Raw genomic sequence first — 24,702 nt, 5'->3', positions numbered from 1 at the left:
ACCCAACAGGTGATCACAGCTGGGCGGGACCGGAGGTCCAGTTACGGCTCTCTTGTTCTCTGGAGTTTATTTAAGCAGCGTGATGTTTGAACTGTTGATGAAGTGGAGAAGACGATGTCGCCCGTCTGGACGGTCGCTGTGGTGGCGCTCTCAGGTCAGCTGGTTTCTTGTGTCTCTGTTGATGGGGTTTTTTTCGTATTAACGAATAAAAGCAAGTGCATGTAAAGTGTTGCCGGGGTCGAGGTAGTCACAGTATTTGGACATTTATTTTTTAAGCTTAATTTAGCAATTGATAATGAAAATGACATTTTCATCACCTGACACTTTCAAAATGAAGCAAAAAGATTCTTAACAAGCGACTGGAGTTGTGCGTGACTCAGCGAGTAAAGCGCCGATGTTTGAATGCTCATTGTCAGCTACTCCAGTTCGGCCTCATCTGGGTGATGCAGGTTGCTGTGCAACTTTTCTGACGGGATAACTGATGGAGTCCTTACTTTATCTCACTTCTCTTTACTCTTGGCCTGCTTGAGACAATCATCCCTTTCCATCAATGAAGCAATGAAAGCTGCAGCTGGCGACTGAAACATGTGAACGCTGCGACGATACAGGCCTCTGATTTGCGCTGATGTTTCCCATGTCTTTTGACCCGTCGATCTATTTCGTGTGGAACATTCCGAGTGCAAAGCGCTCAAGCGGACAGCGCGTGGCGGTGGCGCTGCAGAGCTCCCGAAACGCGCCGATTGACGTGATGAAGAAACCTCCTGAAGGTTTTCTTCTGGAATACATTCTGAGTTCTGCTGTTGACAGACAGACCTAAGCAAACAAACGGAGACTCTGAGAGTGGCGCCGGAGACGAACGTGTTTCTTCCTTGTCTTAGCGTTGGTGGTTGTTTCCGGTCACCTGAACCTCAACTGTTCCTACATGGGTCTAACCCAGTACCTGAAGCTGACCTCCGCCACCGATGACCTGTCCATCATCCGGCCCGTGTTGGACTGGCGCCATGCCACCGTTGTATCGGTCGACATGCTCATCTACGGCATCCTGGGAGTGGTGAGGCCTGTCTTCCGCTTCAACTTGGAGAACTGAGGTCACCAACACTTGGTTCTCTGCGCCTCCAGGATGAAATGACTCAGACGGTGACGACGCACGTCTGGATCCTGGTGGTTGGTGACACACGCCGTGGTCTTTCACTGAAACCGACGTGTTGAGGTGAATCTGTTGACAGGGCTGGACGAATGAGATCCTCACCTGGAATGCGTCGGAGTTCTGTGGGATTAGCAGCCTCAGCGTTCCCAGGACCATGATCTGGAACCCCGACCTCTACATCTTGGAGGAGTAAGCCTTCCTGAGCGTGTGGGGGTGAACGTTGTCTGTGGTTACCAGCTTGAATTGTGGTATCTTCCTATGATGCAGCGCATCTGACAGCGGGACTCTGGTCAAGGGCCCCATGGTGATTTTGGACTCCATGGGGGAGGCTGCCAGCTTCATCACAGGAAAACTCACCACCGTCTGCTCACTCAATCTTCGGCTGTACCCCTTCGACATCCAGAATTGTAACATCTCCTTCATGTCCCTGAGCATGAGCGGTGAGCTGTGACTTTCAAACACAGCTGCCTGCGTCTGTGAGCCGCACTTTAACCCTTGAGCCAGGCACTTCATTTGCATAGAGTCTGGTGAGAACGTTCAAACAGACGTGAGAGGCAACGCTGTCCTCATGACAGAGTGTGCTCTAAAAATGAGGTTGGCTCAAGGCAAAAAAATGAGCATAATAATTAGCCTTGTTTATTTTAGTCAACACAAATGAGTAGGCTGTCACGACAACAGGAAGCAAGCTATATTTTTGTATTCAAATGTGGTGGAGATGCAAAAAGAAGTATGAATCCAGGATGCTGAAAAGTAGCAGAAGACTTGTGTCATGTACATTTTTCCGCCCATTTTCCACACCGTTGACTTTTTCCTTAAGTTTCAGTTGAGTATTTTTTAGGACAACTTTCCTCTAACTGGACCAAAACCATATGAGATGAAATGGCCGTTTCTGATGCCTCACCGATGTGAAAGTTGATGTTGAATGTTCACCAGAGGACGAGCTGCGGCTGGGTTTACTGAAGGAGGAGGTGATTAAGAAGCAACTGTCCTCCAAAGTTCTAATGACTAAAGGGGAGTGGGAGCTGATCGAGATGGACGTCCTTCAGTCTTGGCAGGAAGGAATCATGAACAAGAGCCAGCTCAGATACAAGGCGAGAAGAAGTCCTCACTGTTTGAATGTATTGAAGCTCAGCAGGTGAGTGGAAGCCTCGGCCTCACCTCCACGACCTCTGTGACCCTCAGGTGACTCTGAAGAGGAAGCCCATGCTTCACATCATCAACTTCATCGTGCCCCTCTTCTACCTTCTCATCCTGGATCTGGCCTCCTTCTTCATCTCTCATTCCTCGGGTGAGAAGCTGAGCTTCAAGGTCACGGTGCTGCTGTCCATCTCCGTGCTGCTGCTGATCCTGCAGGACATGTTGCCGTCCACTGAGGACCAGCTGCCTCTGATCGGTGAGCCGGCCTCTGTGGCCACGCGTCGCACTCTCCGGTGCCTTCGTTGCAGCCGTCTGTCTCCTCCGCAGCTTCGTACTGCATCGGTATCTTCGCCTTGGTGGGGGTCAGCCTCCTGGAGTGCATGCTGATGTGCTTCCTGTGCAACCTGGACGAGTTGTGCGCCAAAAGGTCACAGAAGAGGGGCAGCTCTGACAAAGACATCCACACTGGTGGTAAGTGCTTCTTTTGTGGTGGTAAAAAGGACGAGGAGTCGGACTGACGGAGTTGCTAGTTTGTTCCACAAGCATAATAAAAGGCAGGGCCAGGAGCTGCTGGAGGCTCCGAGGAACAGCCGCAGATGTCGAGCAGTCTTCTTCATGAGACAATGACAAGTACGCAAATGCAGTATAGACAACTTTATTGGACCAGGGTGCGAGGAACTAGCACTTCTTTACACCGTCGAACGTGTTGCCTACTCCTCAGTAGGAAATAGGTTGTGGGCCAGAGACTCTTCGAGGGCCAAGGCCTCGTTGTCCCACTGGATGCTTCCATTCCACAGGTTGTCGTGAAACTGGTTGAGTCCTGCGATCAGAGCGATGGTTTCTTCCTGCTGCATGACCAGGAGGGCCGACTTCTCCTCCTCCCACTGGCGCTTCTTGTTCTCCAGTTCCTCGTGGGCCTTGTTCAGACTGGAGACCAAACCAAAGGTCTCAAGGTGATGCTTCTCCATGAGCGAGGACTTCTCCCTTGCCCACTGGTATTTCAGATCGTTGAACTCTTCGATGGCCTTTCCCAGTTGAACGTTCACCGCCTCCACTTCTTCCTTCTGCCTGGAGTATAGCCGCAACTTCTCTTCCTCAAATTGGCTTTTCATCTCCTCAAGATCTTTGCGAGCCAAGCTGAGCTGTGCGATCAGATCAGCCATTTTATCCTCCTGCTGGGCCAGCAGAAGAGACCTCTCTTGTCCCCATTGGCTCCTCTCCACATCAAAGTTGTCTTTGGTTTTGGCCAGACTGCTCTTCAGGCTGGTGATTTCCTCCAACCCCTCTGCAATTTTGACGTTAGCCTCAGACTTCTGAAGCGCCAGGATGTTTATTGTCATCTTCACTTGTTCCAGGAAGTCCTCCCTCTCTTTGGAGAGGCGGTGGGTCTTCTTCCGCTCCACGTGGAGGATCCTTTTGATGCTCATCTCAGGGCTCGTGTCACAGCTCATCGGAGGATGCTCATTAAATCTGACGTTTGGAGAAGGTGTCTGCGGCTGTTCTTTGCCGGAATCTGCCGTCTCTTCAGAGCCATGTTGGGACTGAGGGATTGACCCTGTTGGAGTAAGAGTCTTGTGAGCTCCACCACTCTGTTCCAGTCTTTGCTTTTTGAGAGGCTTGTTCTCACATGCAATGTGATGGGCGCATGGGCCTTCCTCATCCACCGCGGTGTCTTCTTGAGACCTTCTGGAGATCTTCCACTCAAAGTCCTCTGCTTTACGGGATTCCATCTCGGACGGGTGGACAGGCTGGAGGTCAGCAACAACTTGTCTGGAGTCTGGCAACACCAGCACTGCGCCGGCCCGGCGCCTGTCACAGAGGCAGCTGCTGGCCACTGTGATGTCACAAACGCCAGGGTCGTAGTGACTCAGAGCCCTGCCTTTGAGTGGCTGTGTGCTGTCCTTTGATGTCAGACACTGTCTTAGTGGAGAGTTGAAAGACACAAGATTGACCTGTCATGTTCTAGTGTTCTGTTCTGAGAATCCATAAGTTCCAGGGCCTCCGGACGACAGCTTCTGATTCTGTCTCTCCGCTCGCGACCATCAGAACCAGCAGTCGTCTCAGAGCAAGTGGACCTAAAGTTGAGGAAGCCGGCCCCTCCGTCAGATCGTGACCTGCTCGCCATGATCCTGCAGGAAGTGAAGACGGCGGAAGAGGCAGTTGTCAACGCTGAGAAGACGACGGGCTGCTACGCAAAAGTAGCAAGAATCATCGACATCATCTTCTTTAGCCTCTATTTGCTGACCGTCGTGGTCTTCTTCACTTCCTTTTACTTTTATTGGGTTCCGTCTGGTTTCTTTGATTGATCTCTCTGATGTGGTCTTCTCCCCCTCCTCTTCACTGAGTAGCTGTAGCTGATGGACTTCTTTCCAAATGAGTATCAAGTGGGGACGAGAGCTTGTCTGGACACTGTGTAACTGTTGGGTCTGAGCTGAAGAAACACTCCTACTGCTCGGTCACGACTGACGTTAAAACGGCAAGAAAGACATCACAGTTGAAGGGACACGATGGAGATCCACCTGCGTCCCGCTGTGGTTTGACTTGGCCAGGCAGCAGATCCCAGTTACCTACTCCCAAGTCACAAGACCGTTTCCGCCATTTGAGTTTGGAAACGGATGAAATCAAAAACATGTCTAACCCCACCGTTGTTCTGCTGTAACGTGTTTTACATTGAACTGGAGCGATATGTGTCGAGAATCAGAGCTGCCGGAAGCGTCAAGCTCAAGAGATGATTTCTAGTGTTGAACCTTCAAAATAAAGCGGTGTGCAGACGCTGTCCACAGTACATGGCTAACCGTACAGTTCTTAGTTTGTAGGTCAACCGGAAACGTGGTTGTTTACGTCGCCGCCTCCGCTAGCTAGCGGGGCTGCAGACTTACTGTCGCTTGTTGATGTGGGGGGATGTCGACCCGAGTCTCCGTCAAGCCAATAAACAGCACATGGTTGCGGGCCCAATGCTTGCTGGTTTGATGCCGGCGTGCTAGCCGCCCCGCTGCACTTCCACTGGGCTGGCGGCCCCGACACGCCTGTTAGCTGGGCGGCTATTAGCGTCGAGGAAGCAGGTGAGTTGGGTTCAGTCTCTCGGGAGGGTGTTGGACACAGCCGCGCGGCCGCCCAGGTACCGTCCCGCAACACTCTTTTCACTGCCGCTCGTCGACTACTACGTAGCAACACTGGAGCTCACGTGGAGACTCGGTGAACACATTACGTTCCGAAGTGTTTGTTTTGCGCACTGACCCACGTATGATTAAACCGTTTTGTGGTCTTGTCATCTCTACGTTGATAAGCGAAGCTGACCACATTACTGTGGCATCGGTACACAACATGTTTTCTCGTCACACAACACACAGGCAGTGTAGAAATGCTGTGCGCGTGTCCGATCATAAGAGACGCAAAGCAGCCCAAACGTGCTCGAAAATGCTTTGGTCGATCCATACTACTATTGCGTGACGGCCGATTATGTGACTATGTAAGTCTTCGTCTGCTGGACAAACTCCGGACATGAAGCCTTGCTGCGCTTGCAAAAATGACGTCATCATGGTCATATGACTTCTGGAGACGAAGTGACTAAAGTTCATCACCTGCTCCAACATCGGGCTGACTCGTCGCTGTGTCACGGCTTTGGTTTATGCAGATTTGTGGTGAAAACCAAACAAACCAGGAGTTCTCATTGGCTGTTTCCTCATTCAGGGACGCACCATGGCGGGTGGAATCACTGAGACCGGAGAGCCCTACTCTCCTTTTGTGAGTCCCACACACACTCACACACACACACACACACACACAGAGTTGATAACTGACATGTGCACGTACTGCTCTGTGTGTTTTCTTCTGCACATGTGATCAGTTTGTCTCCGTGTCTCCTCCGTATTGTGTGCCTGTGTGTTGGTTGTCCTTATTTGATTTACTGTGCTTGTGCATGGTCCTTCAGATAGAAAGTATGGCAAGTTTGTTGGTGCTCGAGTGACTCCTGACACGTCTGGCTTCCTCTGGTTTCTTGACTTCTGCCTTCCCCCCGTGTTGGCCAGAGTCAGAGCAGGATTTTCATCTTCTCCTGTTGGACACACCTGGACCTGACACGGTTGATGTGAAGCTCGGTGCTTGTTGCATGGTTAGAAGTTGGAGCTGAATGAGAAGTCACGGCCGACCCGCTCAGATGTGTCGAAGGGTGTCTAGCGTGCTATGAAACCGAAACTGGAATCTGCTGATCTCATCATTTGTCTAACACCAAAGTGGAGCGTGTGTGAGGAAGTGGGAGTGCAGACGCCTGATGTCGGAGCTGCTCAACCACCTGCCCTTTCAAGCCTGGTCACTGTGCCGTTGCCATGACGATGGTGACTGATTTACTTGATCGAGTGACTTGGTGCTAATGCGCCTGTTTTCAGAAAGTTTCCATGTAGTCAGCTCTGACTTGCTTGTGTGTATGTGTCCGTCTGGGTGGCCATGCTTTGCCATGCTTGTGAGTTTTGGGCCTGTCCTCACCAGGTCTAGAGGGTTGAAATGTGAGTGAGTGAGTGAGAGAGAGAGAGAAAAGTCTTCATTTGTACAATAAGTGCAAAATGTGAAGCAACCCTCCTGAACAATGGCAAACTGATGACAGTAATGCTGAAGCCTTTTTTCAGTTCAGGTTCTTCCAACTGGACCTCTGGCCTGCAGCGATTCATCTGCCTGTCCTCCGCTCTCCTCCAGGTGGGGCTAGTGTACATGTTCAACCTGATCGTTGGCACTGGTGCTCTGACCATGCCCAAGGCCTTCGCCAGCGCCGGCTGGGTGGTCAGCGTCGCGCTCATCACCTTCCTGGGCTTCATGAGGTCAGTCGGACTGCACCGTGAGTGACTTGTGTCCAGAGAACTGCTGAAGAAGAGGAGTGTGTTTCCTCTCTTTTCAGCTATATGACGACCACGTTTGTGATTGAGGCGATGGCGGCTGCGAATGCGCAGCTGCGCTGGAAGAGGAGGGAGCAGGAGGACGTGAGTGTTACCTGCTCTGCAGCCCAGTGCTCGGCGCACATTTTGGCAGATTTGGTGGAACATCATCTTGTTAGATGCACGTTTCACTCAAAATTGTATCATATCAACCGTTATTGCGACTGAATTGTGGCTTCTGTGTTTAAAAAAACAATGTGTATTTGCAAAACAAAGGAGTCACTGACCAACTGCCTCATTCGGGAGGATGAACACACAGCCCTTTGAGAATGAGAGCAACAGAGCTTCACAGGGATGAGAATTCCAGTTGTCAAGCCATGAGCTTTTATACATGTGTTGTTTGAACGAACGAACGAACGAATGAATGTTGTGGTTGTGACAGTGTAGAAAACCTTCACAGCTGATACACCTACAAGGTTGGACACACCATGGCCTGTAGTGAGGGAAGGAATCATTATAAACATGTCTTTATTATTATTATTTTAATGAACCGGGCTCAGCCAAGAAAAACAATTGCCCAGGGCACCCCTCCATTTCAAAGTGTTCATGTCCGTTAACGTGACTCAGATGCTTGTTTTTTTGTTGTTTATCAAGTTATTTTGGTACAAATAGATGTTTCCAGCTTTGTTTTTTTACAGCACAAGTTTTTGGTTGTCAGTCTTTGACGTGGTGCGTTGGGAGGGGGAGGGGTTGGGGGAGCCTGACTCTGTGGCTTCATGTTTTGTTTGGGTACATGTTATTGGTGTTATTTAGTTGGCAGAATTCTTTTAATTTGTCTTTCAAACGCAACAAAACTTCCTGGAGGCGAAGCACATTTTAGACTTCTGAATCTACTGAGAAAGAAATTCCTCGGTCGAAAGTGGACCAGAGGCCTGCAGACGCTGAGAGATCTCAGAGGTGTTGGCAGGTCTCTTTGAGGAAACGGAAGGTTTTCATGGCTGGGCTGCCAGCGCCCTCGCATCACTCCTTCATCAGACACCACGCACATCCCGACGACACGGCGCCGTTATCTGCTGTCACTCCTCATCGGCACTTCCTGGTTCACCTGCCGCTGCTCGATGGCATGGGATGAGATGAGATGAAAAGTGACGTGCACTGTTCCCGTCATTTGGCCTCTCAATCCTCGGACGTCTCTCCAGCTGCTGCATTTCATTTCCAGATGTTGTCCTGTGCCGGCGCCGCTGATCAACATTGTTAACGTGTTTATGTGGCGGGAAGTAAAGCGCCAGCCAATCACAGCACAGTCGATCTCTGCAGGTCAACGACAGCGAACCAGCCTCGGAGTATTCGGACGACGACGACGACGATGTCATAGACCCGGGCCGATCGGAACCAGAGACGAAGCCCATCCTGTCAATCCGTGAGTCGCTGAAGCAACGATTGTTCATTCCTCGCTACTGATTCATACCCCCGCCCCCCAGAGCGCTCCGGTCACGTGGATCACTTCGACATCGTGGAGCGGGTGGAGATGGGTCAGATGGCGTCCATGTTCTTCAACAAAGGTAACGCCGCCTCTTGCTTATCCTGCCGGCTCCGCCCCCGTTGTGTGAGTGGTTAAAGTGAGGCGCGCTGAGGGAGTCTGCAGCTCCATGGTCGCCGCGGCGACCTGTCTCTCGTCTAATTGAAGCTAGTTAAATATGAATAAATAGCCATTAGTGGTAATGACTTGTGTGGGCCGTAGGGGACATAAATCCTCGGCTGTGTGGGGGACTGCTAATGGAGCTCAGGTACAGTGCGAGTCTCCTTGAAGCAGCGTGCCCTTCCTCCTGTGGCCCTGAATGACTCCGGACACTTGTGTTGCCTGGCCGTGTGACTCAACAGTCTGCGGCACGGCTCTCATCTGCATGAGAGCTTCCGCTCGGCAGGTGGTGCTCTCGCCGCACCTGGTCCTGTTCTCGCTCCTCAGTGTGCGTGCGTGCGAGCGAGTGAGAGAGCGGTGTGGCGCTCTGCCAGTTAGAGGTGAGAAGAATAAGAGCCCGGCGTGGACGACCTTCCCCGCCGCCAGGCAGCGTGAGCAGGCGACACACGTGCAGGAATCGATCGCTTAGTAGAAAAGACTTTTCTCTCCAGCGCCGCCTCCACGTGCGACCACCGCGCCGCACCCCGGTGACTTTAATCACAAATGAATTAGATGGGCAGCCGTCCGAGGAAGGATCAGCTCGCAGGCTGGCGTCAGGCCAGTCTGGTGTGGAAGTGGGGTTTGGTCCACTGCTCTCAGATCGGTTTTTCTTTTCTTATTTTTGGTACATATTTTTATTAGAGGATATGACGTGTTACAATTATAATTACAATTTCAGACCACAATCAAAAAAAAAACTTGATGTCATTCTTTTTTTTTTCCCTAAAATAGAACACACAAACAAAATAAATTGTGACAACAATAAAATAAACAGTTTACAATAAAAAAATGAACAATGAAATACACCAAATAAACAAAACATTGAACAAACAAAATCTAAATGATAAATATAAATATATGTATAAAAAAATATGGAGGCCGAAATGGAAACTGGACAAGGTAATCTTGCGCATCAGAAACGGTGAAATTCAAATCTCTGACCAGGAATGAGTCTAAGGACTAGGGACTCAAGTCAGCTGAAACAGGTAAGAAAAGGTTGCCATTTACTGAAAAACTTGCCAGTATTACCCTTAATTGGATGCTTGATTTTTTTTTTCCAACCAACCAAAAACCTGACAATACAAGTGTTATAGTGTGTAATATGTTGACATTGTTTCCAAGTAATGTTCCCTAAAGCGGCGGCGTGATGGGCAGGATCGAAACATCTGGGTTCAATGACGAGGTGAGGTATTGCACTGATCTGAGGTGGTCTGATGGCCGTGCTTTTAGATAGCTGTATCCTATAGAAGACATTCAAGTGAGTGCAGGTGAGTCAGGTACTGAGTGCTGCTTCCCACCGTTGCTCTTTTAACCTGATGCCACGTCTGTCCTCCCAGGTCTCTCGTGACTTGCTCTCATGTCTGCTGAATTTTGAAATGACTGACTTTTGTTCTGGTTTGACTTTCAAAAAGTCATCCAACTCTTAGTCTGGCGGTAGAGGAGGACATGTAGGAAATGGGATCTGTTTTTCCCACGCGCGCTCCAGAGCCATTGTCATGATCATCGTCATGTCATGAGAATCAACCTTGTCGTCAACCTTGTCACCAGTCGCGACATTCACCACGATTGACCATCATCGGTGTCGTCGTAGAGACGGCTGTGATCACTTCCCAGTGTGGGCCGCATGAGCAGCGGTTAAATGGAAGGTTGTCATCGTCATGTTACTGCAGCTGTCTCAGTCAGCGTCTTCATCGCTGTCACATTAGCACCATGACCTTTAGCATCGTGGCTACATCATTATATTGGTAACATTGTATCATCGTCGTGGTAATGTGAGCATTATTTTAGCCAGGTGTCAATAACAAACTTGCTTCAGCCTCGCATCACAAAGGTTGCGTGTTGGATTCCTGTCTGGGGCTCAGGCCTCAGCCGTTATATTACCACAGCAATGTCATATCGATGTGGTTCTAATGTTGTCGGCCAGAGCAGGACCAGTCAGCGCGAGCCGTTTGCTTCACTGCTGTGACGGACAGGTGATCACCTCTGTCTGACTCTGTCTCTCACTCAGTGTCCGCTGTGATTGGGCCGAACTTCTTGTGAAGCAGCTCAGCACAGGAAGAACTGAATATATCTCCTGCTCTCAGAAACAAAGCCAGTCTTTGAAATCCTTTCCTCCGTCGTCTCTCCTTGTGTTGCTTGAGCTTTAGTTAGAGAGTGGGCTTCACATCCCGCTGGAGAGCCCTGGTCAGGACTGTTGGTCTTCTGAGAGTCCTTCCTGGCTGATCAGACCCACAGTTCTTGAAGCCCTGCTGAGCAATGTCACGCACTTGCTCTGCACCATGAACAGCTACAGTTTTGCCTGACGCTCTGGATCATGGTGAATCATGAGTTCTACCAGTCTGGACTCCTGGGTTCCGTTCTGTACTATGGATGGGCCTTAACTTATCCTACACAATATCCTGCCAAACACAACTCTGCATCTCACGATAAATTGGATAAACACGTGGCTCACTCGCTGCATTGGACCTGCACATGTGCACATGACAAGACCGTGACGGCGTGCCGCGCTCTCCAGCTCTGCCAGCGTGTGACAGTTGTGGAGAGTGTGGTGGACTGTGGTGCACCATGGTCGTTTGAAAGTGATCCAGGGAACCTTTGATAAAGACACTGGTGGACTCTGACTCTCTGGATCCCTGTTTCTTTGATGAGATGGAGTGGTCCTCATAGGTTCTCTGAGGCGCTCCTCTGCCTTGGTTCACATCAACACATGCAGCTCTCCTGCTGCCAAGGTGACAACACTTGGATATTGGACGTATTGGCGGTGGCGGCGTCCTCTTCCGCGTCCCCATGAGGCTTCACTGATGGAGGACACACTCTCACAGGCAGCGCTAATGCTAGGAGCCGCCATCAGTTAGGGACCATCAACAAATTCTAAAGCCTCAAAGTCTGAGTGACATCTTCAATAAGGCTGTGGAAAACAAGCATTTTAGGAGAGAGAGAATGGTGACAAGGTTTTTCACCACACAAGACAAAGGACTGACAGTTTGGATCATGATCTGGAGAATAGACTCTGACTCCATGATCATTTCTTCACCTGATGGTTTCTCGTGTGTCTTCAGCAGCATCTAGGAACTGTGTCCAGACTGCTCCATAGTTCAAGAGACATGAGACACAGCAGACAGACGGCTCCATTGAAGCAGCCTGTCAGACACCAGCAGCTTCTACTAGAGACCTGAAACATTGAGTTTCTCATCTCTGCACTGAGTTCACTGTTCTATTGAGACATCAACAAACCATGGTGTTTAATCAAGAGAAACTGTAGTGTCCAACACATGGAGGAGAATGAACATGCATTTATCATGACGATTGACGTTATCACCGATATTTTACCCATCATTTATCACGATCACTTTTTTTGCCCATTGGTGTAGAATTATCATCTGAGGAAGTCTGCCTGCTGGAGGTCCGCTGCTCATGTGCTGAGCTCATTTATATGAAACACAGAGAGTCCAGCTGTTCCATCAGCCGGGCCTCTAATAAGTCTGTCGGTGGGACGGGGGGCCCTCATGTTCTCAGCCTCTCAGCCTGTTTGACGATCCCCAGTCGCCCACCATTTATCTCAGATGTGACACTTCTGAATTCCTTCAGTCTTGTCACGTGTCCTCGCCAGTGATCAATTAACCAGCAGGTCCAGTTGGACCCCCCTCTGAGGATTCAAGAGAGTGACGGATGTGCGTGCCACCAGCTGCCATTCAAAGATCTGAGCTCACCTGGGATGAACCCGCCTGTCCGGGGACGAAGAGAGGCAGTCAGGTGCTCCAGAGGTTGTGGCTGTCGAGAGGAAAACTTTATTCTGCTGTGATTAGTTTTCAAGTGACTGATGAATATTAATGAGTGTAGCAGTGAGACGGGCCCCTGCGGGTCCTGACCAGTTCTGAGGGGAGACGGTGCTGAGGCGTATGAATATGGACGACACACTGAGCCTGATAGCAGCTGCCACGCTTCGTGTGTGGACAGTTGTGAGTTGACTTGTGTGGACTTGGCCTCGCTCATCTTCCTCACTAACCACGTGCTCTTCTCTCTCTGCTGCTAGTGGGCGTCAACATGTTCTACATCTGCATCATCGTCTACCTGTATGGAGATCTGGCCATTTACGCTGCAGCCGTACCCATTTCGCTGATGGAGGTAGCCTGGTGAGACGCTCCACACACAGCATCTGCACACCCATGTAAACGCACACAAATAAAGTATTTCATGTTCATGTTAAGACGCCCGCCTCGACTGCGTCCTTCCAAATATGACGCTAAACACAACAGCAGACCCTATTGGAAATATAAACCTAGCATTTTCGGTGCCTCTTTCATTCGTCGGCATGACGTTTTAAACGACGATCACTGTCACTCTCCCTCAAAATGTAACCGCCTCCTCCTCAGTTTTGGGAAGTTTTAAACTGCTTCTTCAACGTAGACATGAGCATGACAATGCTATCTAGCTGAATGGTGTCTAGCTAAAAGTGGTGTGGCCGTATTTGATTTCCTTGCTAAGCTTAAGGGTGTCCCCTGCTCAGTGGGGGGTTAGAGGGACTACATTGTGGACCCCCGTCTTTGTTTAGCTGGCACCGAAAGCCAGCGGTCCTGAAACCCTCCTGAAAGTACAACCATGTCACTCCAGTCCGAGCGGCAGGCTCCGTGCATCGCCACTCCGGCTCCCTGCCCTGGTGAACTCTTGATATTATTGGAGGCATTCAGGCAGCAGCTCCTGGATCAGGTCCGCTGGCTCCAGGCCTGGGTTTTATTACCACGCCAGAGGGGAGGCTGGTCTATTATTTATGCACAGAACTGACCGTGTTTGGCCGGGAATGGCTACTCTCCAAGTATTAGTAGCCACCACAACAGGGCGCTCGGTATTTTTGACGTAATGATTCTCAGTCCCTGACACTGGTATGTTTTTACTCTGACGATGGGGATCACCTGAATGCGGTGAGTGTGAACATGTGATCCTGGATTGCAGTGGGAACCACTCCTGCAGTGCCGGCAGTCTGAAATACAACGACACTGATCTGTGTTGGGGTCCGGTCACCAGGATCAACGCCTACAGAGTGTTTTTGGTGAGTCTCAGTTTGATGTAATGAGCAGGCTCATGTGTAAAAGCACCACTGTCTTGGTCAAAGTCTGAATTTAGACTGATCCAGCTTTTGTCTTAGTTCTGTGATGCGGGGGCCCAGTTCGTTGTTGAATCTATTGGGTATGATCTGTCCTCACATGGACATCAGGAAGCCCTGATCCCTTTGTAACTCCGGTCCTCAGCTTGCTGGACACAATGGCCCTTACTCAAAGCTGTCAAAGAATAGAGCTGTGTCTGTTTGTAAGACTGTTGCTGAGGTTCAGCCACAGAACCGACTCCACTCTCAACACACATTCAAAGTCATATTAAGGCTGACTCGAGCCAAAAAACTGTACTGAAAGTCTGAAGTGGAATGACCAAAACAAATCAACTGGACCTGAGAGTGGAAACTGGAACAGAACCTAGTGGAGACATGGCTGGCAGAAGTTGGGTGGGAAGAAAACGTCCTTGCTCCAGAAGGAACTGAGGACGTTGGAGAATCTTGACCTGCATGAAACTGCTGTCAGGACTAGGTAAAGTGAGCTCAGTGAGAATTTGTGTGAATCAACCCTGGTTGCTGCATGGATATTTTTTTATTATTCTGCCTTCAGCTCGAGTCTTTTAAGCCTCGGACAGCCTTTAACCTTTTCCTGCCCGGTGGAGGAGACGTTGCAGCATCAAACATTTAGCAGCTTTGGCGCACAACACTTCCTCTGCTGCGACAGGACTGTAAATGACGAGTCTAAATTATTGACTCGGACTCCGCCCACCCCACCTTGCCCTTCATCTGTGGCGGCACACTTCCCTCCTGACCGTCAGTGCGGAACGATGGCTCACTAATTGTTTGGCAGCCATGTTTCTGCCACGTTTTTTATGGCTATACAGACACATTTTAGCGTGTGAATTATCTCTCTGTGCCCAAAGGATTCCTAAATGTTAGTGCCACGTATAACAGGTTCCTGAGACATGGGGACATCATGGGAGTGTTCAGAGAAGGCTCTCGTCCCGTGTGTGATAGATAAGAAACCCTTATCATGTGAGAGAAAATGGTGTTACATTTAATGCCCAGATGTGGGAACGAAATGTTTCGATGATGCTTTCCTATGTGGCACGGACTTTACTTCGTCCAAATGGATGAATCTTTCGGGAGGCCAGGAGTGATTTTTGAGTCATTAGTGTTGCATTTCAGCAATGGGCCGCTCATTTTTATTCTCACCTCTGAGCCAATTTTCTAAAGTGCTCGCTGATGCTAACATGAAAGACGGGAAAAAACTTGCAGAGTAATTTGTCCTCATAACTGCTGACTCACTACCTGTCAAAGGACTAATGAATGAACGCGGCGGCCGGCGCTGTAACAGATGATCCGGCAGGTCCAACTCACCGTCGTGTCTCATGACCTTGATCTGTCTGGACTGGATCTTTTGCCACGTTTTGGTAGCTGCCGGACGACAGCTTGTGGGATATTTTTAGTGCGGGCAACACCTGGATCTGGTGGAGTGATGAGACGTGCAGCAGCGTGGTGACAGAACAGGAGGGAAGCTCTTGTTGCAGGTGCAGAGTCGCGGCCAGACCTCAGCTCCATCTTAGAAATGTTTGTGACACAAAAGCTGTCGCTCACGTCATGTGCTCGCGCTGTACGGTTCGATGAGACTCTCCAACACAATGATTCGTTCTCTCCTGCTCCATATTTGCAGAAGGACACACCCACTTCTGCAACGTCCACTGGCTCAGGCAGACGCTTCTTCACTTTGGCCCTGTCTCCTTGACTCTCCCTGCCCCTTTTCTCTCGCCCATATCAGAGAGCAGCAGGGGGCCCGCGCTGTCCCGCTGTGATAGAAACGGCTGATTTCTTCTCCTCTGCCTCGGAGGAAACTGATGGAAAATCGATGCAGAGCAGGAGTGACGCGCTTACGCTGCATTGTCCGCTGCTCGTCTTTAGGTAGAACCTCCAGTGCGGCGAGTCCATTACCGTCGTTGCCTTGGACGAAAGTTCAGCACTCGTGACTCCGCCCTCTTTTCCCCTCCAACAAGTTGAAGTTTGAGGATTTTAATGAAACGCCAGACGACTGACATGCTGTGACCTTCCACACTTTTAGCGCGTGTTGAAGCCTTTGTGCCACTCACCCGTCTTCTTTCTTTTTTTTTTTTTATTTTGTCTTTTGAGGTGAAGTTGCTTGTGCAACAGGATGGGAGTGTTTCGTCCTCCATTGTAATTCCCCTTCTTGTGTGCGGTAGCTGCAGTTCTGCTTTGGTCATGGTGACCTCTAATTCTCTTACAGTCCTTTATGTCTCCATATGAGTGCACCGTCTGTCGAGACATAGATCAGCACAAAGGAGCAACAGCACAGATATAAATGTCTTTCTCCTCTCAGGGTCGCAGGAAATTGTCTGTCCCCGATTGAACGGGATGTTTATTAATTGTCAGAAGAAGGTTCTGGTCCAAGGACGAGTCGGCGTGCGTGGCGAGGGCCGCGCCGGTGTCTGGACTCCAATGAATCAGATTATTAGAGCGCTGCCCCCGGTGGGCCCTCCAGCTCATTACGGTCAGGGGTGTCAAGCTGTGGGTCAGAATTTCCTTTTTTTGTTTGTTTTTACAAACCTTTCTGTTTGAGTCAACTGAATAATTTGACATGGGAGTTTCCACGTATTATCAGGGAAATGCCTGGATCTCAAGGGTGACCTTGTCACTCCTACACTGTCTCCATATGCAGTCATTTTTACATCATTTTCTCTCTTTAATCCATAATTTTTCCTTACAGGTATTTTTTCCAGCCATATTTTTAAGTACTAGTAGTAATACTTTTTTTTTTGTCTCGCTAGATGTGTGTGAGACGGGTTTAAAGCCACTGTGACGTCGCTCCTCACTCGACTCTGAATATGTAGAGGTCCAGTGAAAATAAAACCTTGGCCTTGGGGTTCGGGCTCCACTCATGTCGATCAGGTCATGTTGTCATGTGTCGACAAACTGAGTTCATTTGGCGGTTGTCTATTGACACGCATGCCAGCAGGTCTGTGTGTGATCGCCGCTCTCACTCCACCTCAGTTGTGTCGATGGAAATTCAGCGGGTCAGAACCTGCTGACAGAGTCTGACACATGTTATCTGTGTCACACACCGGTGGAGGTGAGACGTCGGCTGAGCGGGCCTCACTCCACGTGTCGTCCACACTGGTTGGTGTCAACCAAAGAAACCTTTCATTACACACACGTCCAGACTCCCATTATTTCCTCGGAAAGAGTCCAGAGAAGCTCCTGCTGGTGGAGTGAAGGAGCCATACTTCACAGTTAAATTGGGCCGAGGCAGGGGAGCGAATAAACACAAGATAAATGCCTGGGGGGGAGGGGGCGGAATAAAAAAAGAGATTAAAAAACTAGGAAATGATGAGATGAAATAAGGTTAGAAGCTCCTTCTGCCTCATACCTTGTTAGGCCACTCTGTTTCTTGCCTCTGTGTGAACCCCCCCCCCCACTCCTCTTCCTCATGCTCAGTGACTCAGTTGACATGTTTGTGTTGGCTCCATTATCTCGGGGGCTTTTACGACCCATTTTCTACCTTCTCCCCGCCAAAAAGACGACCAACGTTCAAGTCCTTCATCACACACGTCAAAAGCTCATATCCACCACCTCGTGCTTTTGTGTTTGTGTGAAATATTTGCTGCTTTTCCCACTGGTGAGCCACACACTTTGTCTCTGCTTCATCAGGATGGAATATTGCTGCAGTTCATCACCAAAAGTGTAGAATTCACTCCCTTTTTTGTTGAAAACTCATGGGGAAAGTCATTCTTCAGACTCTCTAATTGCTCAGCGAAGACTTCCCGGACCTCATGTGGATGGGAGATGCTAGTGGCGTTTTTGAAACACGCTGTGTTTACAAACACGTCCATTTTTGCTTCATAAAGCTCCTGAACAAAATATTAATGGCCTTTCCTTTCCTAATTTGGCAAAAGATTAACATAAGACAAATATGGAGCGACTCCTGGGGCCGAAGAGGATTTTGGAATTCTAATCGCTCTTGCACTGGCTGATAGTTGGGGGATTATGGAGTCCAGCCTGAACCACAGCCTGGAACCATTCACTCACTTTCTGTGCTGCCTGTTTGTTTCTTTTGGTGGCTGGACCTTGTCCCGACTCTAATCTGTGCCGGTCCCCCGGGTGCACTCTCATTAACACTCTTTGTATCTGCCGAATTACCCGCCAAACGCTTTCACCAGAACTCTCTCAGTGGTCCGACAAAACCCTGACAGCTTGGCGGTCCCGACTAAAGCAATCAGACGTCTCCCCGTGGAGAAGCGACGGTCGGAGAGCTGGAGGACATCTGGTGCCATCATGGTGTTTGGGCCAACCTCCACCACAGAACTCAAAAAGTGTGTTGAGTAATTACTCAAATGGAGCAGCGGGTTGGTGCCGGGCGTCTGCAACCCAACTGTGACGGAGACCAATCAACACGTGGCTCAGTCCAAACACAGGCGCTAATCTCATTGTCATGGAGCCCATGCAGGTCCAAGGCTGTTGTCATGTGGTCACTCATTGGCTCCACAGGGAAACTCCTGTTTTAACCAGACGCACAAAGACCAAGACCACAAAGACGTGACTTAGCGTTTTCGCCCGTGGTGTTTTCGCAGCAGCGTTTGCTCGGCCACTACAGACTGGCACAGCATGGTTTCACCAGATTGAAAAAGCCGCGGCCTCTAAAGAGGCGGATGTAGCTCTCCGTCGTCAGCCTTGGTCCCCTGTCGTTCTGCTCCCTGAAGAATGTGCTCTCTGCGAGCCGCAGGCTTTCCCTGACAGTCTTCGCTCATATCTGGAAGGGGAAACTGGTGATTTCAGGTGTCAGGAGCAGAATGTTGGCGGTTGTTGATGACTGAGAGAGAGAGAGAGAGAGAGCTGAGGGAGAGGGAAGTGCTGAGGGCCGCACCGTATCCAGAGACACAAACCCCGTTTTGGATAGAGCATAGTAGTCGCCGTCGACTAAGGAGTTGAGTAACTAGTAAGGGTGCCGGACCTTGCCGAGAGAGGGCTCCCGCCTGCGGAGTCTGCAAGTCTAATGGATGGCTGCGTGCAGCAGAGGGTGGTGGAACGAGCCAGCAGCATTTTCCGTCATTCAGGGTCGGTTTCAGTTTCAGTCCAGACTGGTTTGGTCTTCAGCAGAAGAAGAAATGAAGAGTTTCATGATGCATATTCCAGTTCCTGAGGACATCACAGGCCTGGAGTTGCGCTTCAAGTTGACTTGATTCCTGTGTTTCTCCTGTGAACCAAATACGAACAAAGATTTCTCTCGAGCGAAGATCATCTGGACTGAGACGTCGGAAAAAGTAGCCAGAAGTTTTCTGCTGCTTGACCTTATTGAGACGCTCTCAGGGGCTGGATCCTCCTCTTTCACTAGACTGTATTTGTTAATTAAAGGTTTTCGCTGAGCACAGACTTGTCAGGAGGCAGAGCAGATGCCCGGCTCTGCTGGAGACACAAAAGAGTCTGTGCTGGACCAGGGAAGGTCTGCAAGAGGTCAGAGACTCTTGTGAGGTTGGACCCCACATACACTTCCAGGCGACGGGTATTGCTTGATACGCTCCTGTCACTCATGAGGGTGGAAGTGACCCGTGTTTGCTGCGCACTGTAGTTCTCAGCTCTGATGAACAGATGTTGTTTGAAGGGTGGATTGGCCTCCTGTGGCGATGTCTGGAAGCAGTGACCCAAACTTCTATATCAGGTTATCTCGGGGCCGAAGGTCGCAGGGGCAGCAGCTGAAGTCCAGGCTCTTCTGCATGTATAATGTTAGTCGACTTCATTTAGAAGTGCCACCACGCCAGTGAAAACCACCTGGACCGAGGTGATCCTGGTAGAAATACTGAAAACTCAAAGTCCAGGAGTGAAGGAATTAAATCAAAATTCATTATCTCAGTTCATTCATTCATGCAGTTTTAGAGTTGTGAACTTCAGATGATAAAATAGGGGTGGGATTCCATTAATGTGTTTGTCTAGTTAATGAGAGGATTTGTGATGAATTAATCTCAACTAATCGCAGTTGAATGGTATCAGAATATTTGCCACATTCATTCACATTTCTCAATGTGAATGAATGTGGTATATTAGTGAACCAAATGATGGAGTCATTCAGACATTTAAACACCAGAATATTGTTGATTCTGCCTCAGTTTGACAACAAATCACCATGTTGACAATATTCAAGTCTTTATATCACCTTGTTTCAGCTGAAGCTCTTTTAGTGTCAGGAGAATATTTGTATCAGAAGTCCATCCAGAGTGGTGGAAACCCTGGACACTGTGCAGTGAAAAACCTCCCTGAACCAAAGCAAACAGCTGCTTTGGTTCAGGGAGGATTCCTCCATGTTTGTTGTTGTTGTTCTCATCCCAGCTGCATCAGTGGAGCAGGAACTCCTGCACTGACAAAGGTGTCCTGCTGTCTGGAGAGCACACTGTTTTTGTTGTTGTCGTGAATTCATTGTAATAATGATGTCATTGATTAATGGTAGTTAACTGGTGAAAGTCCCACCACGAACAATATCGATGTCTTCCCATGTAGTAATGATGTAAATGTAAGTTCTCTTCTAAAGAGCTACTCACTCAGCAGGGCCGCCAGTATATCAACGCAGTCATAAGAGAGGTCAAGGTTCAGCCTCGTGAGGCCCTCGACTCTCAGGACCTCATAACTTGCAGGAGTTTATGGTGTTTGGTGCGAGCTGTGCTGGTTGTTCCTCTGAATGAAGAAGGCAAGAGACTGAAGAAATGTTTCCTAGCCTCACAGTGGAGGACTCGGAGCACAATGATGTCACTCAAGTCCTAGTTCAGTGCTGGAACAGACTTGCTGGCGTGTCAGGTCTGCTGCTGACTTCATAGAATGTTTGCTAACATGGAATGAGGGAAACACAAGTGGACTTGATGTTGACCCGCAGGACCTGGTCTCCAAGGCAGCTCCTGAATTCATCCACTCTCCAGTGAGTTTTGAGTAAAATGGGCTTTTGTTTCCTGCCACCCTTTGCACCGACCTTTTCTCAGAGCCGTTGTTGTGTCCGGCTTCCTTTGTATTCTGTGCTTGTTTGAGGTTTTTCCGCTCTAAAAACCATTTCCCTTCATTAAGCCAATGATTGAAAGTGAACTATGCGAGGTGGGTCGCCGTCCCTGGCTAACGCCGCAGAATGATGTTGGTGTCGGAAGCAGTGACGTTGGAGGGATCCAAGCCAAGGTCCATCAATCCTCTCCTCTGACGACGCGTCCCTGCTTCTAATGCTTCCTTCATTAGCTGCCGACGATGAGCCAGATTTACGATTTGGCTCGACAGCTGCTCATTCTTAGAATATCTGCGCTGGCCGGTGGAGTCATTACTCAGCAGAGTTGAGTACCTGCCGATTCTCCAGCTGTCGTCTTCTGACTGGCAAGCGTGCAGGATGGAAGCTCGTCCAGTGGCATGGCGGGTCCCAGCATCTAACCCTTCTGAGCTCCTGCAGAAGCAGCGTGGTGTGTCTGGATCGGGCCGCTTCACTATCTGAGGTGGAACAGCTGAGTCTGGAGATTTCTCCTGGCTTTGTCATCTCGTGCGTTTGACGAAGGAATGGAAGATCTGAGAAGTGGTGAAAGTTGCTCCTCTTCATGGTCCCCGCGTCTGACGCATACACACCCACCTGTTGGGTGTAAACCAAGACAGTGACGTGGCCTTGGATGTGTTCTGTCGTGCAACAGCCATGTATTTGTTAGTTGATATGTAGATCTCAATGTTTTTGTTGAGGGTGAGCAACTCTTCGGTGTCTAAGCCTGCGGGATGTTCTCCATGATGGTGAGATCTGCTGTGGAGTTTTGTAATGGAGCCAAGATCACCACTCTTCTGGCTTCATTTGTCCTGGGTTATGGCTGCGCTGCAGTAGTGCAGGTGATTAACAAAACACTTTTCTTTTGAATGGATTGGACATTCTTAGGGTCTTGGCAAGGAGACGCAACTGTTTGAAGATACTAGATGAAGATCAATGACTTGAGACTGGACTCTCTCTGGGAACTCGCCTGTTGAAGACTATCCTCACTGTCTCCCCACAGAGCGCCTTCACTCTCCTGCTGGGTCCCTTCACCTTCTTCAACGCTCAGAAAACCAAATACCTCCAGATCCTCACCTCACTCATGCGCTGGATCGGTGAGTGGAACTGTCTTTGTTTGATCAATGCTGAGATTCAGACGCAGCCGTGAACATGGCTCCTTGGGTTCCTGTTCGACTCAGAGATGCAGGAAGGAAACATGGTTTTTAAAGAGGTTCGAATTCAGGGAGAATCTCATCGATATGTCCCAAAACACACACGCGTTGAATATTAGCTGGTGATTCTGTGCTGTGTATGGACTGGTGACCTTTCCAGGGTGTCCCTGGAGTTGCTCATCCAAAGTTTAGACAAGTTTTCACAAATACAAAGGAAAGTACGGCAGCTAACTTGTGACGTCGTCTGAGCTGCGTCTTCTTTGTCAAACTCTGTTCTATCTCCATCAGCTGACACACACACACACACACTCGGCCCGTCTCCTCTCCTCCTGGCTGACGGGCCTGACACCTGGTCCTGAGCTTGATTGGACCGTCACTCACAGGGCGACGGCTGGAAATAAAGCGTCCGTCTCAGGCCCTCACTGAGAATGGCCAGGACCACTGAATCACGGCGCCACCTACGCGTCCTGCCTGACGGCTCATATAAACAACAAACGGCACCGCAGCCAAACACGGGCCGTTCAATAACAGCAGGGATTTACTTTGAGTCCTCCTCCTCCTCCTCAGTCTTCTTCCTCCCTCTAGAGGGGCAATTGCTCCGATCCGTCTGGGAGGAGAAGCTCTTTGCTGATGAGTGAGGAGAGTCGTTCTCTTTCTCCCAAAGGGACCTGATCCTCTGGGACCGGCTCTGAAAGAGTTGCCTGTAAGTGGCCCGTATCTAGGACTTGAGTTTGCTGCTCTGTGATCTTCCACTGGACAGATGCCTCCCTCTAATGGGGAACATTACAGCGGGTCCTGAAGAGCTCAGGGGGTTTCACGGCTCTAAACAGCCACAGATTGTTGGTGAAGGTCATGGCGACTGCGAGCTGCAACTCGGGGGAGGCGGTGAAATATTCGCTGCTGGTAATGAAGCCAAGAGCAGAGCCACACTTCAGAGGTCCAGAAGAGTTAGTTTGAAGGAAACCAGCCCGGGACGCTCAAGGACCTCCACGCCGGAGCGGCTGACCAGACGTTTTCACTGATCATCCTGACGTCCGTCCTCCACCCAGGCTGATTGTTATCCACCTGAGACCAGAACCCGCGGCTCTACTCAGGCTCCTGCCACCGGTCACAGTGTGGTGCAATTGCACCTGCAACCTCCTGGTGGTGCGGCTCATCGGACCCCCCACATCTTACTTTGCTCCTCCACATCTGTGACATGAGCAGTGCTGCTAGGTTTCTCCTCTCTTTCTCCCTGCACTTCTAACATCACCGCCTCGGCTTCTGACTCATTTGGTTCATATGTGAATTGAACCCGTGACTTGAGGCGTTTCTAGTGTTGAAGGCTCACAGCACCAGTTGAGCACCAACAGAATGCAAGTCAGACTGCTGCTGGTTCCTGACCTTTTAGTCTCAGGAAGCGCTACTCTGCTTCTGACCTGGACTGCTGGAGAGCAGCAGTTCATCGTCAGTCCACCAGGTGTCACTGTGCTCTCTGTCTCTCGCTGTGCTCCGCCGTTGCTCCTCGTATGTAGATGGTGAGGAGACGCAGGAGTCATGGCAGAACACACACAGTGTGTCGTGAGCTGCAGTCATTGCTGAGCGTGTGGAACCTCATGATGGTCGCTGGGCGACATGAGGTGGAGCGGGAAGGAAAAGCAGAGGTCACCTGCTGCTTGTGCTAATGAAGTTGGCAAGGTCACGTCAAGGTCACGACGCTTGCGTCGTCATTGCGTGGATCGTGGCTGGTGTCCATCCCTCACATGATCCTCAGGATGCCGAATCATTGCACTGGCTCCGGAGTGACAGATGACCAGTCTGACCTCCACCTGTAGCCCAGTCTCTGAGCCCTTTGTGATGGTGGCGGGAGCAGCCGTTTGCCTCAGCCGTGGCAGAAATGGAGCCGGACGCAGCACATAATGAGCAGCTGCTGAGTCATGTCACCTGTGGTGGGGGTCACCTTGCATTAAATGCCCCCCGACACAGCAAAGTCCTGGAGCCAGTTAATGAGCAGAAGATAGTGGGAGGTGAAAGGTCATCCATCCTGGAGGAGGAGGAGGAGGAGGAGGGAGGTTGCTCCTCTGAGAGAAAGACTTGAGCCAGTCCTGGATGGTGCCGTGGAGGTCCAGCACTTGACTAACACAGTGGACCTCCAGCACGATCCCAGAGGTCTGACCTTCAGGGGCTCCTCAATGACCTTCCTCTCTTCCTCATCCAACATCTGAGCAGGAGGGTGGGAAGTCGCTGCACAGCTGGAGACCGGTTTGAAATGGTTTTTCAAATCCAGATTTGAGCCTGAAAGAAGGGCCCCAGAGGTGGGCGGAGCTTTGAAGGCAACAGTGGGAAGTCACGTGTCCAGATGCGGGTCTGCCGGACCCACGCGGGTCCGCTGCCTGCTGGTCTTCACAGAAGGTCAGAGCTGAGTTGCGCCCGGAGAGTCCCCTGACTGCTGTGGCGTCGGGAGCAGAGGGAGGCGTGGAGGTGCGGGCCGGAACAATCACCTGAGCGTCACGCCTCAGCAGCGTAGGGGGCGCTGTGACGGATCCTGCGGTCACGCCGGCTGGGAGAGGGCGGCAGGGCCGCGGTCACATGACACGCTCTGCCTCCGCCTTTGGTCACGCTCTCCTGCGGGAGAGTTGTGAGGAGAGAAGGAAGAGATTTG

General features: G+C 50.2%; 2 protein-coding genes across 4 annotated transcripts in view; both read left to right on the top strand.

Moving 5' to 3' along the window:
• The first annotated feature begins 14 nt into the window (after positions 1–14).
• LOC128750670 (5-hydroxytryptamine receptor 3A-like) lies at positions 15–4,591 on the top strand. The gene is made up of 9 exons (XM_053851075.1): positions 15–154; positions 879–1,051; positions 1,120–1,164; positions 1,227–1,336; positions 1,415–1,587; positions 2,081–2,238; positions 2,330–2,540; positions 2,612–2,755; positions 4,331–4,591. The coding sequence occupies exons 1-9, from the start codon at positions 115–117 to the stop codon at positions 4,588–4,590; spliced, it is 1,314 nt and encodes a 437-aa protein (XP_053707050.1). The 5' UTR covers positions 15–114; the 3' UTR covers position 4,591.
• A 543-nt stretch (positions 4,592–5,134) lies between these two features.
• tmem104 (transmembrane protein 104) overlaps positions 5,135–24,702 on the top strand; it is a 42,574-nt gene continuing 23,006 nt past the window's right edge. For 2 of the 3 annotated variants that reach the window (XR_008413183.1, XM_053851040.1), the window contains exons 1-9: positions 5,135–5,346; positions 5,975–6,028; positions 6,974–7,095; positions 7,173–7,254; positions 8,467–8,569; positions 8,631–8,711; positions 12,861–12,960; positions 13,778–13,874; positions 21,911–22,004. Coding sequence is in view for 2 of the 3 variants with exons in the window: in XM_053851040.1 (XP_053707015.1) it covers positions 5,984–6,028; positions 6,974–7,095; positions 7,173–7,254; positions 8,467–8,569; positions 8,631–8,711; positions 12,861–12,960; positions 13,778–13,874; positions 21,911–22,004 (724 nt within the window). In the remaining variant the exon portion in view is untranslated. The other variant, XM_053851041.1, reaches the window with a different exon arrangement.

The sequence above is a fragment of the Synchiropus splendidus genome, chromosome 19 (genome assembly GCF_027744825.2).
Source record: "Synchiropus splendidus isolate RoL2022-P1 chromosome 19, RoL_Sspl_1.0, whole genome shotgun sequence".
In the NCBI taxonomy this organism is placed as follows: Eukaryota; Metazoa; Chordata; class Actinopteri; order Syngnathiformes; family Callionymidae; genus Synchiropus; species Synchiropus splendidus.
The sequence above is the reverse complement of the archived record's forward strand: the minus strand, read 5'-3'. Positions and strand labels throughout refer to the sequence as shown.